The 14,741-nt window shown below is 65.1% G+C and overlaps 1 protein-coding gene and 1 long non-coding RNA gene across 5 annotated transcripts in view; both read left to right on the plus strand.

Annotated features, from left to right (window-relative positions):
• MORN1 (MORN repeat containing 1) overlaps positions 1-7,263 on the plus strand; it is a 40,824-nt gene extending 33,561 nt beyond the window's left edge. For all 4 annotated transcript variants that reach the window (XM_082412860.1, XM_082412862.1, XM_082412861.1 and 1 more), the window contains 2 exons: positions 6,775-6,908; positions 7,017-7,263. In XM_082412860.1, coding sequence (XP_082268986.1) covers positions 6,775-6,908; positions 7,017-7,094 — 212 coding nt within the window. In that variant the 3' untranslated portion in view covers positions 7,095-7,263. The remainder of the gene's footprint in view (positions 1-6,774; positions 6,909-7,016) is intronic.
• Positions 7,264-9,827: 2,564 nt separating this feature from the next.
• LOC309637755 lies at positions 9,828-11,461 on the plus strand. The gene is made up of 2 exons (XR_014250786.1): positions 9,828-9,912; positions 10,500-11,461. It is a non-coding gene; the product is annotated as an uncharacterized lncRNA (long non-coding RNA).
• Positions 11,462-14,741: the final 3,280 nt, after the last annotated feature.

Here is a 14,741-nt window from a genome sequence, read left to right on the forward strand (position 1 = left end):
AAGGATCTGGCCCCTGGAGAGTGTAGAGTGACCGTGCTGTGGATGTGAGAACAATCCTGGTGGTGACATCAGTGATGGTGTTGATGATGGTGATGGTGATGATGATGGTGGTGGTGGTGATGATGATGGTGATGATGATGGTGATGGTGATGATGGTGATGATGGTGATGGTGATGATGATGATGATGATGATGATGGTGGTGATACTGAGGATGGTGAGGATGATGGTGATGATGATGATGGTGGTGATACTGAGGATGGTGAGGGTGATGGTGATGATGGTGATGATGATGGTGATGATGGTGATGATGGTGATGATGATGATGGTGATGATGATGGTGATGTTAATGGTGATGGTGATGATGGGGATGATGATGGTGATGATGGTGATGGTGATGATGGTGGTGATGGTGGTGATACTGAGGATGGTGATGATGATGGTGATGATGATGGTGGTGATACTGAGGATGGTGAGGATGATGGTGATGATGATGATGGTGATGATGGTGATGGTGGTGTTGATGGTGATGTTGATGGTGATGATGATGGTGGTGATACTGAGGATGGTGAGGATGATGGTGATGGTGATGGTGGTGATGATGGTGATGGTGATGGTGGTGATGGTGATGGTAGTGATGATGGTGATGGGGATGATGGTGGTAGTCAGGGTGGCGAGGACAATGCAGCAGGCAGACCTGGTCCTAAGGACACCTAAGGACTGAGGCCATAAGAGCCAGGAGGGACTGTCCAGGAGAAGCAGGCTTCACTCCTTGGGATGTCAGCAGCCAAACAAGGCATGGAAGGAGGCCCAAGGGGGAGTGTGTTTGGGGATGAAGGAGCCAGTGGAGGTGGGCAGCAGGGAAGCTGGAGAAAAGCACAGGCAGATGGGGGCCCTGGGAGGTGGGGAGGAGCCAGGAGGAGATGGAAGAGGCCCCTGAGTCTGGCGCAGGTTAGGAGGGACTCTTGTGTGGCAGCGTGGATGAAAGGGGGAATGGGAACTGGGCAGGAAGGTGGGTGTGAGGGCCCTGAGCCCCTGGGGGCAGAGGCAGCATGAAGGGCTGGAGCAGGGAAGCCAGGGCATCACTCGGCTGGAGAGCTACCACTTGCTTCCTGTGTTCTTTCTCGAGGAGCCTGGCTTCGTTTTTCTGTAACAGAAACAATCCCCACTTGGTGTAGGATGCTCGCAGCTGGATCGAGTTGTCCAGAGGGTGCCAGGTGGGGTCAGAAGGCAGGACTCCTGGTGGATGTCCGGCCACGCCTGGGGGACAGTAGCCCGTCCACTCTGGTCCCTGCCGGCTCCAAACGGACCCACCTGCAGGGTTTTGAGCAGGCAGCCATGGCCTGTCTTACCTCCTCCTGGCCTGGACCATCCCCTGGTACCAAATGTTTCACGGGCGCCAGACTTGATTCCTGGCTCCAGGGTCAGGAGGGCAGGAGTGGGAAGGTCGAGGGGTCCCTGCTCCGCCTCTGGTCACCTGTGGGGCTCAGGGTGCACTCGGCTCTCCCAGCCACACCACTCACCCCATCGGCCAATAGGACAGGCTGACCCGTTAGATGTCAGCAGCTTGGAGCTGCACTTCCCCCGCTGCAGGCATTTCTGTCACTCTCATCTCCCTGGACAGGACACACACGTCCACTGCTGAGGTGAGCCCCTGCCCATGGGGTCCGCTGCGTGGGAAGTGCCGCTGGAACAGCTCCGCAGGACGCGGATGGCAGGACGAGTGTAGGGGGAGCCCGTCTAGACACGCAGAGTGCGCCTTCTGGCTGGCTTGCCAAATGCACGTGGAGGAGCCCCAGACAGGACCCAGTGAGAGTGGGAGAAGGCACTTCCTCTTTCTCCTGCCCTCCTCCCCACCCTCCAGGAACTGTGGCAGGGCTGGGGAGGCATCCCTCAGAGGTTTTTGCCAGACGTTAGGAAGCCCTCCGAGGCAGACACCACCAACAGGACCAAGGCCCGGTCCGGGAGGGGCGGCTCCGTCTGGGGGGCTCTGCATCCTCGGCCACTTCCCCAGGTTGGCAGCAGCCGGTCTGTCCAGAAGGGCGCGGGCAGCGGGCTGGAGACCTCCCTGGGCAGGGGAGCGTGAGAGTCGGGACATGTGTGCATGCGTGCCTGTGTGTGCACACGTGTGCCACGTGGGGAGACAGCTGACAGCATCGGGGACTCTGGACAGAGGTCAGCAGGCCTGGTGGCAGGGGAGCCTGGTACAGATGCCCCCAGACCCTCTCTGCCTGCGTCTGGCTGATGAGAGACCCTCCAGGCCAGACCCCAGGCCACAGCAGAGCTGTGTGCGCCCACTGGACAAACAGGGGTCGGGGGGCTGGCACGCAGCCCAGAGGGGGCCCTCGCCAGGGGACTGGGCGGCTGGAGAAGGGGCCCGAGGGTGCCCACCTGGCCGTGCACGGCCCTAATGGATGCCTCCCCCCACCCCCGGTCATGGAGACCCAGGGCCCACGTGTCCTCCCTGCATGGCCCTCCCTGCTTCACTGGCTGCCCAGGTGCTCGTGTGTCCCTGTCTCTGCAACCCGCCAGCCCCTCGCTGATGTAGTCTGCCCTGAAGGCTTGCGCCGTGTGTCTGGTCACCAGCAGACGGGGTGGCTTGTCCGCTTCGGGCTGATAACCTCTCAGGGGTTTGAGTCTCGCAAATGGAGGAAACATCCGGCCTAGAGCTGGCTCTCCCCCGGGTAACAGCCGGGCCTGCACGAGGTCTCTGTGCCTCGCGCCTCTCTCCTCTGCGTCCTACACAGGTGATTAGCGAGTCTAATTGAGTCGGCTGTAAAAAGATAATTAATTGGCATTTCCCTCCCGGAGAGGTCAAGCTGCCCGATCTCCCTGGCCAGCAGTGACCTTTATCTTGCTGATAAAGCCATAATTGTTGTAATTAAAATCGACATAAAGGCTTCAGAAGTCACTCCCCAGAGCTGGAGTCTCGCGTCTGCTCGCAGGGCCGCCTGGCTGGGGAGGCCCCAGCAATGCGCCAGGAGCAGCCCCAAGGGCCCTGGAGGCCAAGGCGGGACCCCCCCCCCAGGAACACTGTCCCCTTTGGAGCATAAGGGGGTGAGGGCGTTGCTTCCTCTTGCGTGGCATCCTCAGGGCATTTGATGCACTTGAAGTGGCCTCTCGGCCCGTGCAAGCTCGGCCAGGAGAACGGCTGGCTGGCCTGTCCCCAGGGGGGCTCTGCGGGGGCAGTGCCGTGGCCTCGCCGTGTGCCCGGCGGTGTCTCTGCGGCTGTCTGTTGTCAGAAGTGGGGTCTTGCCTCCCGTTGGGGGGCACCCCCCTTTCCTGTTGGTGGTTCGGCCTCTCGCGACCAGGTTGGCCACAGAGCAGGCAGGGTGAGGAGGGGCTGAGGAAGGGGTCATCGCACGGGCAGCAACGTCCTGGGGAGGGGTGTGGGCAGGGGCCAGCAGGGCCAAGGCCCAGAAGGCTCAGCCGTAAGCGAGGACGGGACCGGCTCGCGCCCAGGGTGCAGGCGGCAGTCGGCCTGTGGGTCTGGTTGCGGGTCCGTGTGCTGGAGCGTGAGGCATGGCCTGGACGGCCGGAGCTGGGCCGAGGCCGGCGGGGCCGGACCTGAGACGGTGGCCGCAGTGCTGCGGGCAAGGACGAGGACCAAGAGGGTTTGGGGAAACTAGTATCGGGCAGAATCGAGGGTGTCGCCCAGGTTCCTGGCGGAGTAACCAGTGGGTGGTGGGGCCCGTCACCAAGCGGGGGACCGAGCTGCAGGAGGGGCGGGAATCAGGTCTGGGGGACCCAGAACGCCAGTTGAGGAGACAGTACGCGGGGGTGTCCGCAGGGAGCTGAGACAGGTGAGGAGAGGCCAGTCCGCCCCCGGACGGCACATCAGGTGTCCCGCAGAGGGGCCGGGAGCGAGGCAGACGGGGCGGCGGGAGGAGGTCGGCCACGGCTGCTGCCGCTGGGGGTGGGGGAGGCCCGGAGCCGCCGCAGACGCGAGCAGCTTGTGCTGACCGCCCCGGCGCTCCAGCGAGGCCGACCGGTGAGCCACCGCTCCTGGCAGGAGAGCAGAATCCGCGAGGCCTCTCCGCCCCTGCTGTGAGCTCCTCGCCTCCGTCCCGGGGGGTCCAAGCCCCCCACGAGGCTTTGGGCCTTCTCGAGCCCCCTCACCCAGGCCAGCATGCATCTCCGCAGCCTGTCTCCAGCCGGGCCTGGACACCACCCACCCCACCAGCGCTCCACACCGCAGTCCGTGCGCGGGCCACCTGAGGACGGGGTGGCCGGGGACGGCAGGCTTGGACATCACACAGCAGAGTCGACAGAAGCTGAGTGGCCCAGTGGACGGGCCAGGAAGCCACCGTCCAGCCAAGACAGAGGCGGCCGGGAGCATGTCCGAGACGGGGGTCAGCGAGCGGGGCTGAGCGTGGCCAGGCCGGACTGTGCTCTGGGGGCAGCGGGGGCAGCGGGGGCGGCGGCCTGGCTCCATGGAGAGCAGCTCGAAGGGCGAGGAGGACCCTGGAGTCCCACCGAGGGCAGAGCGGGCAGCAGGCGGGCAGTGCTGGGGCCCGCGAGGTCGTGGTGGGCATGGAGAGCGTAGTGGTTCAGAGTCGAAAGTATTTGTGGCAGAGCTGGCGTCGCTGGGGCTGCTGAGAGCAGAGGAGGCGCGCGGTGGGGGGGGGCGGGGGGGGCACGGAGGCTGCCCCGGCTTCTGGCTCAAGCGCCTGGAGTGGGTGCCAATCACCGGGACGGCACCGCTCAGTCTCCTGTGTCCGGGATCCCAGTTCCAAAGGCTGCCCTGCCACCCTCCCCTCCTTCCCCTGTGGGGCCATCCACTGGGGTCAGATGCACTTCCCAGCCCCCAGTCCCAGGCCAGGGTCCAAATGCACCTGAATCTAGGAAGATTCGCCCCCAGGACTGCAGACACAGCTGCCACTGGGGTTTAAGCCATTTCGTGCCGGGCCTTGGAGCCCCCTGCCCTTCTGTCCCTGGATGGCGTACGGCGTGTCCCGGGGGGTCAGGAATGCCCGCCCTCGTGGCCGAGATGGAGGCGGTCCTGAGCCGCCATCGGGTTCGCCATGCCCTCTCCCCGCCTCGTCCACCCCATTGGTTTCCGAGACCTGGGCTCCGAGGCTGCCTGTGATGGTCGGGAGGACGGGCCTCTTCAAACAGCCCTGCTGGCACCCAGAGCCGGGGGGCGGCAGCTCAGGCTGGGTGTGGACCGTCCCCCAGCCCACCCCCTGGCCCCCGGCCGCCAGCCCCTGGCAGTGGCGTTTTGCGGGCCCAGGTCTGAGGTTACTTCTCCAGGAGGGACGGCAGCCCCAGCAAGCCCAGCTCCGCCTGGCGCCACTAGCACGGTCACCTTGTCAGAACACAGCGCAGGGTCTCTATTGTCCAGAGGTGTTGATAAAAGAGGCAGGAGAAGTTAGCGCCTCGTGAAGTCGCGTGGAAGCCGGCGGTGCGTTAAGAAATGGAAATGACGCCGTCAGCAGCACAGCTCCTGTCTTTGCCCAGGACGTAAATAGCGTGAGGGCAGCAGCAGCTAACGAGGGGAGGACGTTAGCAGAGAACGTCCTCGCGGAAGGGAAGACTTTCCTTTTTATAATGTGCCATAATGATGAGATGAAGACACCTCCGAGAGAAATAATTCCCCACCTGTAATTTGGAAATTCTTCTGGGACCCGTCTCCACCTCTCCCTGCAGAGGCTGGGCTCCGGAGAAGGCGCGTTAATGCCTGCGGCCCCAGGGCCCCATCCAGAGCATGCATGAGAGACGCCCCTCCGCTCACCCAGGGGCCCCCCCCAAGGGGGGCCGATGAAGGGTCCACCCTGCAGACTCTGCTGGCAGGAGCGTCCAGCCACCTCCCGGAGGCTCCTCCCCACTGGTGTGCAGGGGCAGAGGGTGGGCAGCAGAGCCCTGAGTCCAGCCCCCATAGGACAGCGGGCCTGATGGGCCTGTGTTTGGGACGGTCCTGGGGTGACCCTGCACCAACGCCACATCGCAGAGTCCCCTGCAAGCTCAGCTGTCGGCCTCTGTGCAGAAAAGGCAGAGTGCGGAGGTGCGGGGCTGGGGCTGCACCCCTGTCTGTGAGCGGCCTGAGCACGGGGGCGGGCCCGCCAGAGGAAACGCTCCCTGTCACCCTTGCACCTTGGGGCCCCAGGGGGAGGAGGGGTGGAGGAAGCCGGGGTGAGGAGCAGTCCCAGGGGGCACCCGCTGCAGGACAGGCCGGCGGAGCCCAGCCCTCTGACATTCTCCAGCACTGGAGGGCGGCAGGGTCTCCTGGGGGGCAGCCGCAGCCCCATCCATGCTCCTCGCCGTCACGGGTGCGGTCTGACGTCACCCGCACCGGGCAGCCATCGTCCAGCAGGAATGTCCTCTGGTCACACTGTTCAGAAGCGGGCGCTGGGCTCTGCCTGGCTGAGCACGAGGTCTCTGACCTGCGGCCTGCCCAGGCCTGCCCCGGGCAGCCAGGGCCTCAGCCGGCAGGGGCCTTGCAACAGGAGACCCTCCCAGCCCCAAAGCATAGCCTGCCAGGCCTGGTGGCAGACCCCAGATGAAGGGGCATCAAAGGGCCGTGGCCCCCAAAGCGTACCAAGCCTGCTCCGTCTCACCGGGCCTGGCCTGGCCCTGCCTGGGGATGGCCACGTGGCCCCACTCCGGGCAGTAGGGCCAGGCCCCCAGGGCCCCTGTGGCCACCGTGGCCCGACCACCTCAGCCACACAAGTCACGCTTCAAAGAGGCCACGTGAAATGTTCTTCCCAACTTTTGTTTTGTGGCACTTAAAGGGCCTTTTCGTTCTTCATTTTTCTGGAAAACCTCTTTCCCCTCAGCTGGGGGACACAAGCCCCACTGTCCTGAGGACCGTCGGCCAGCAGAGCACAGCTGCGCCCAGTTCTCTGCCGTCCGCCTCGGGCCCCCTGCACCCGGGTACCACCCCATCCTCTTCCTGGACAGCCTCCACGAGGTGAGGCGGGAGAGCCCCATGTGGCTCAGACACTGAGGCCAGCGCGGGGGGCGGGGGAGCGGAGCACCACGGGGAGCCCCTCCGAGCCCCACCCGCTCCTTCTATAAGGCGGGCAGCAGGCCCAGAGGCCTGGGCTGCAGAAGGACGACGCCCAAAGTGCAGGACCCGCCAGCAGACAGCAGGTAGGAGAGGTCGACCCCACTCCCGGGCGCCTGGGGGCTTGGTCTGGCCTCCCCATCAGCTGGGCCACAGGCAGGGCCTCCCAGGTGTGTGCATTCGAGGACGGGGGCCCTTCTCCACCCGCCTGCCCGGTGTCCCCAGGCCTGGGCATGGAGGCCGCAAGCAAGACCTCTGTCTGCCCTGGCATCACACATGCTTCCGTGGCCTGGGGCGAGGGGAGCCCGGGGCCTGGTCCAGGACGGCGACATCCCTGCAGCACCGAGGGCCTCGCCTGGGATGGGGCGGTGGGGGTGGAGCCCCACCGGCATCCCGCGGCTGTCCCACGTGGGGACTCGCTCAGCCGGGCCCGAGGCGTGTGGAGCAGAGCGGTCACAGGGGATCTCTTCCTCGCGGGGCCTGCGGGACGCTCCAGCATGTGGACAGAGGCCGGGGGCCACTGGGCGGGGAAGCAGGCCCTCAGGCGGTGGGCGGGCACCGTGGGCTGGCGCTTTGTCTCCCCACATCCCTCCCTGCCCCACACGGACGCTCAGGCCACCACCACACACCCTGGGCCATAACCAGCCCATCCTACAGGCCGGGAGACCGCGGCTCGCCCAGGCTGAGTTGGGGTTTCTGTCTGACAAAGTGGGCAGGGCTGTGTGGGGAGGCGAGGGGACACCCCTCTGCTGTTCCTTCTCAGACACACGCTCCCTGCAGCGCTGACCCTGCCCGGCGGGAGGAAGGCTGGGTTCCAGAGAAACTTCCTGGGAGCCCCTCACCCGCCCCCGCCAAGCCACACAGCCCAGCCCCAGAGGCTCGGGCGGGACTGACCCTCACCCGCCTCCAGACCCGAGTGCCTGGGAGCCCTGAGCACGGGGCAGCCCTCCACGGAGCCGCCAGCGCCCCGCCACCTGGGGCCCCCTTCACGGGTGGAACCTGTGAGGTGTGGCCACGCGGAGCAGACCCGGGCTGGCAACTCAGACGTGACACCCGGAGAATACAAGCACCGCTCCTGAAAGATAGGAGCCCTCCTTCCCGAGACAGGCAGCCGGGCCCTGGGTGGGCGGGGAGGGAGGACACGGCCCCTCAGGGGCCGGGGAGGGGTGCCAGGCCCTCCGAGACGCTCGCCTGCCACCAAGGCCCGGCCTCCGACCCGAGCGTGAGGCTTGCCAGCCACAGGAGCCAAGGTCGGGGTGCCGTGGAAGCCTCTCGCCGCCAGCGCGGGGCACGCGTTGAAATAGCCACACAAGAGCGGAGGCCCGTGGGCACAGACGCAGCAACAAAACTCTAGGAGAAGGAGAAACGCAGGACAGATGGGCAAGGCGTCCACAGCACCGCCCTGAGATGCCACAGCCGCCGACGCTCCCTGCGATTAGCTTGTTCATCGGTGACGCCAGCGGGTGTGGGACGGGCCGGGACACTCGGAGGCTGGCACGGGGTCGGCAGGCTGACAGGCCTTTGATCCCACTCGCCAGGGGGAGCGGGGGTGAGCCAATTCCAGCAGAAGGGGCCCTCCTTCTGTGTCGTTCTGAGTCACGGTTTGTGAATTAAATATGAAGCTCACTGATAACCGGAGAAGCACAGACTCAAAACAAAACAAAAAGGCAAGATCCCGTGAGACACGAGACCCCACGTTGCCCAGTGTTTCGATCTCGGGAACACACGTGCAAGCCAAAGACTGAAACACCCCAGGAATAACTCACAGAGCTGTGCACAGACCCAGATGCTCAGGGCAAAACGGAGCTTGATTTGGTAACTGTGGCAACCCGGCAGCTGAGGTTGATGTGGAAACGTCTGATTTCAGCAGAAAAGAAGCTTCTCACTGTCCGATTCTTCTGAGAAGACGGGGGAGCGGCCAGCTCCTCCTCCCGCCTGCCGGCCCTGCTGAGGGCTTTCCAGGCTCTGGAAATGAAATGCCCTCTGCTAGGGTGGGTACCGCCCCAGGAGGGCACGTCTGCATCTTACAATGCCCCGTGCCCACGTACTGGCCCGAGTGTGAGGCCTGGCCCATTCTCCCCGGGGAGCCCCATCTGAGCTTGTTCTCCGAATATAGAAACCCCGGAGAGATATTTATAATCCTGAATTCTCCCACAGCTCCTGGGCCACCCCCTCAGCCGGGCCAGCTGTGGAGGGGCAAGGCCCCGTATGCAGAGCTCCCCACGGGGCCTGGAGCTGCCGCGGTTAAAGACACGTGCCGGCGTGGACAGGCAAACCCCGACCTGGCCCTGGCGCCCCGGCGCCCTGGCCCGAGCCCACCTGCCTGGCCCGCGTCCACCTCCCAGGCCCCAGGGCCAGTTCCTGCAGCCGTGAGGTCCTTTCCCCCCCGCAGACCCCAACGCCCCCACTGCCCAGACGCCCTGTGCTGACGGGCATTGGCCTCAAGGCTTCCTCCAGGGCCCCCGCTCTGTGCCCCCGAGTCCCGGACCTGCTCTGGGTCTGCGTGGTTGCCGGCCCCATACAGGGAAGAGGTGGGGAGCCGGCCAGAGGGCCCCAACGCCTCCTGCTCTGTGTTATGGGGCGCGGGCTGTCCTGGTCCCTGCCCACCACCACTTCCTCGCACTTGTTCAGGCGTCAGTGCCCTGTGCCAGCCTCCACACCTGCCTCTGGACCCAAAAGCCCACCTTTGGGACTTCTAAGAAACCCATCCTCTCCAGCAGCCGGCTCTGGCAAATCAGAAGCACCTGGGCCTTCGGGTGTGCATTGAGAATTCTTGCAGAGCCGTGGACATTTGGTTCCCGCTGGGCCCACTGTCCCGCTCCCCGCTACCTGACCGGGGTAAAGTGACACCTCCTCCTGACACCCTTCGAGGCCCCACGCGGCGGCCAGGTCCCAGGCTGGGGCTCAGGTTTGTGAATGACAGACCCACGGGGGGCGGTGGGGAGAAGGGGCGTGTGGGCCCCTGCAGCAGGCGGGTCCTCCTGAGTCCTTAGTGCCTTCTGCCCTGAATGGTCTCACCAGCAACACACGGCGGTTCCCTCCCCCACCAGGGCCACCATGGGGCCACCATGGTCGGCTGGGGGACCCCTCTTTCTGTAATGGGCAGCTGGCCTGCAGGGCCTGACCCAGACGCCGAGACGGGGTGCAGGGCCAGTCGGGTCTCCCGCTGGCCCCCCACCCCACCAGGCTGGCTCAGGCAACGCAGAGGCCACAGGGCCATCCCCCGTCCAGCAAGGCCAAGCCCGTCCTGTGTCACCATCCGCATTTGTTTATTGACAGTCTGCCTCCCAGCCCTGTGGCAGGGGAGGGCTGTGGGGGGGGCAGAAGGAGGCAAAGCCTGGGAGGGGCCAGCACGGGGGCTGCCCGCGGGTCTCACCCTGTGGCAACCCTGGGGGCACAGACCACCGGTCACTCCTGGTACAGCCCAAGGCTGCCGAGGCCCTGCCAGGGCCACCCCAGACGAGGCTCCCCCCGCTCCCTCTTCTCCCCCTGCAGCAAACCCCAGAGTCGCCGTACCCTCCCGCCGGGGTGGTTACTCTCTCAGACGTGTCCATCACTCTTGCTAAAGATGCAGATATTGACAGAAGCTGATTGCAAACTGCCACAACTGCCTCCTGCTTGTTCCGAATCTCGGGCCAACTGGCAAACAATTGCCTGCAGACAGGGTTCCCTGAGGTGCCAACAGTCTTCATGGGAGCGAGACGGGGTGCGTGGATGCCTGGCGGGTGCGGCCCAGCCCTCGCCCTCACCTCTGGTTGGCAAGCGCGCAGCAAGCAGCTCTGGAAACCCTTTCCGTTTCCCCCAAAACCCCGTCCACAGGGCCCTGAGTTTGGGGCCATCCGACACCTGGCCGTGACCATGGGGCCTCCGGGCTGGCCTGTAGGTTTTGGCCTCTAGCTGTCAGACCCCAAGGTCCAGGAAGGGTGGAAGAAGCCGCTGAATTCAGGTGGCCGCCACCCCCCAACCCAGGGTGACCCAGGAGGAGACCAAGGGTAGGCCGGCACTCCTCAGCTTCCGGGGCCCGCGGAAGTGGTCCAGGCGGCCGACTGTGGGGCTGGGCCCAGGGCGAGCTGACCTTGAGGCCCCAGGGCCACTTGACCCTCAGAGCAGCCCCAGCCATGCCCACAGCCCGCATGGCCCCCCACTCAGCCGCCACCTTCCTGCCCTCCTGCCCCAGGGCCCCTGTGTGTCCTCCCCTGGTAACCCCTCAGACCCACAGGACACCTCACGTTGTCACTTGTTAGCTTCACCCATTGTCACCATCCAGAGGGTTCCAACAGTAGACAGGGTTGCAAAGGTGCCTCTCCATCCCCACGAGGGCTGGGGTGACACAGGCCCTGTAACCTCAGAGCCGAGCGGGTCTTTATTTCACGTAACAAGGGGGCAAGTTCAAGGGGAACCAGTTGCTGTTTGTCACAATGTTCAGGTTTAATTAAATTACCTTTGTGCTCCCTAAAGTAAGCCTTTCAGTGGAGGGAAGGGGTCCCGCTGGGGCGGACCGGCACCCTCGGCCTGGGGGTCGCGGCCTTCCCAGAGCCTGGCCGGCAGCCCACCAGGCCCCTGCCCCTCCGCAGACACGCTCTGACCATTTGCTCCTGCGGGTGCATGCCCGCCCAGGGAAGGGGCGCCCAGCCCACAGGGGGCCCTCACCACAAAGACCCCGCCCTGTGGAGGGAGCAAGCAGGGTTCGTGCCCACCCGGCAGGGTTCCGGCCTGGAAGGGCCCTGCGTGTGGACGACAGGGGAGGCCCCGAGTCCTGGGGGTCGTACAGGGGGTGTGGCCGCCTTGAACTCCCCTTCCCCTGGGAATGAATGGCCTGCGTCCACGGGGCTCTGGCTCTTCCCGGCCGTCGCATACGTGGCTTCTTTGCGTCTCAGAGTCTGGCTCCTGAGATGCTGCCCCACCACGGTCAGGGGAGCCTGCCCTGGTCCCCCGTCCCCGCAGTGCCAGACCAGGGGAGACGGCGTGTGGACCGGGTGGCCCCTCCGTGCGGCCCCAGGACCCAGGAAGGCCGGCGGGCGGCCCTGTGCCGTGCTGCTTCCCGGGAGAGCGCGGTCTCCACCGCAGGCCTCGCTGCATTCCTGCGGAGACATTCCTGGCGTATTACGGAATTTCACAGCATGACACAGAGCCCTGTCAGTTCCTGAATGATGTGAGACTGTGTCAGCTGCACAAGACAGAGTCCATTTCAGAACCGGGGGCCGTGAGCCTGCCCGGCCACACGGGAGAATTCCATCGAATTGGGGAGCACGTGGCTCTGGTTGCATCGTCCCCAGAAATCCTGGATGCCGGCCCTGTGACAGGAGGACACGCCTGCAGCCCCATCAGCCTGGTGGCTGCACTTGACCTTGCCCGAAACTGCTCAGCGGAGGACCAGCCGGAGCCTGACACACAGCGACTGGCCCTGCTCGCTCAGAGAAAAACGGGTTTCATTAAGACTTCCATGATTAGTCATTTAATCAGTCATTAGGCCAACGCAGATGGAGACAATTTTCTACTTGAATAGATAGTTGAAGCCCACAGTCCAAGAGTCCCCCACCTCCGCAGAGGGTCGCAGTGACCGCCGAGTCCCTAAGACAGGCTCTCGTCCCCTCTGAAAGGCTGGGCTCCCCCTCCGCCCGCCGTCCCCCCTCCTCTGCCGAGTCCAGGACAGCCCTGGACAGGGGTGGGGCGCGGTCCAGGAACCACCGGGGTCAGCAGTTCCTGTCTCGAGCGCCGGCCCCCGCACCCTGAATGTGCTGGGCCCAGTCAGGCAGGCCCGGCTGGTGAGGCCACGGGGGACAGACAAGAGGGAGGTGCACCCCCAGCCGTAGGGCAGGGACAGGGCCCCCCTCGGCCCCCGTGATGGAGTAAATGGGCAACTCCATGGCCACAGGCCGGGGGCTGCCTGCCTCTCCCGGGACCCCCAGGCCTCCCACCATACCCTCTGGCCTCTGGGGGCCAATTCTGGGTGCCCTCCCCCGATTCCGTGTCCTACACGGGGCTCAGCCCAGGGGGCCACAGGCAAATGCTTTAGAACTGAATCTCGAATGACCCAAAAGATCTCCACGTGAGGACCGAGGCGAAGCCCACGGGCCCTCTGCCTTCCCGGCCCTCGGCAGGGAGCTCCTCTGGGTGGGCATTCATGGAAGACAAGAGAAACAGAAGGTTCTTTACTTCTTTAGAGACTTTCAAAGACTGAGAAGTGAGCCCGTCTTGTCCGCAGGAATAACAAACCAGAGCAGGTGTGGGCCAGGCAGGAACAGCTGGCCGGGAAGCGCGGCTCTGGCGCCCTGACCGCTCCGCCCCCCAGCAGAGGGGGATGCTTCCCGCCTGACGCAGGGCTGGAAGAATCGCCCCAAGGGCAGATGGGGAGGCTGGAGGCCCGACAGAGCCCTTAACCCTTCACACGCCTACCCCCAGGGCACCACCCACGCTCCCCCTGGCCGAGGGACCCCCTCACAGAAGACACCCTGCAGGCTTTCCAGGGCTGGAGCTGACTGCCCAGCGGTGCCCCGCGGGGCACAGGAGCCTCTGGGAGAGGAGCCGGCCAGAGGCCCGCGCCAACCTGGGGCTGTGCCTGGGGCTGTGCCTGGGGCGGTTGCGCCAGAGCTCACGGCCCTGCGTGAGACCCCCTATCTCTCGGGGGTCCTAGGGAGGCAGCGACAGTTCCCAGCTTGGCCCCAAATCAGGGCCAGCCGCAGTGCTGCAATGAGCTGACTTTTAATTTTGGAACTTTCGTATGGGCTCCCTGCGGGGGCCAGAGAAGCCCCGGGGCCCACGCCCCAGCAGCAGGTTGGAGGGGCCTGGGCCGGCTTCTCTGCAGGCCGCAGACCCTCAGGGCAACAGTTTTCCCAAACTGGGGCCTTGACTGGGCCCTCTCAGCCGGCACATCCCACGAGCGCTGGCGTGATGCGCCTGCCCACCCCCAGGACCCTGGGCCTTGACCCAGACTGCCCGGGGCCGTCCCCTGACCAGGCCGCGGGAAGGGGTCCCCACCCTCTCGCAGCGGGTCAGCCTCGAAAACTGGTCCCCGTGCCCAGATAGGCCTCGGGGGATCCACACCCCATGCCATGCCCTTGTGTCCACTTCAGAGACTGGAAAACAGACGGTCACAAAGGTCAGGTGCAGGTCTGACCGCACCCAGAGCCCGCACCCCAGCCCGTCCCCCGCGGGTCTGTGGGTGGCCAGGCCCGGGTCACGTGGGCTGCTGGAGACGCCTGGCCCAATAGGGAACCAGTCTCTCCAGAGCGTGAGTCCCTTTCTCCCATGGTCACAGGGCACCTGGCCAGGGGCTCCCAACGCCCAGCATCTCCTCCGCCCAGCTGCCCGCAGAAGAGCCGGCTGTGTGCAGGTGCTCCACGCGCCGGTGTCTGGCCGACCAGACTCAAGCTTCTCGTCCAAGTATGGCCCTTTTCTCACCTCTGCCCTTTGGATCCCCGGACCTGGGCCACGAGGAAAAGCAGTGAGAAGCCACGGGCCACGGAGCTTGGCTGTAGCCCCACACCCCACCCAGGCTCAGCGGGCATCGCCTTGGCAACAGCTCTGCTTAGGGTCAGACGTGCTCGCGAGAATTTCAGCGGAGAAAATCCAGGGCAGATTCCTAGGGCCTCTGTGACCCCAGTGCTGCGACGCACCAGCTCTGGGGACACTCTCGGGGCCTCCGGAAAGGAGAGGCATGGCCGTGGGGCCACCCGTGCCAAGAGGACAGCCAACAGACTGGCGGGTCCCTTGGGTAGCTGAGCGCCCAACAGGGAC

Source organism: Balaenoptera physalus (assembly GCF_965194825.1).
Source record: "Balaenoptera physalus genome assembly, chromosome: 1".
Lineage (NCBI taxonomy): Eukaryota > Metazoa > Chordata > Mammalia > Artiodactyla > Balaenopteridae > Balaenoptera > Balaenoptera physalus.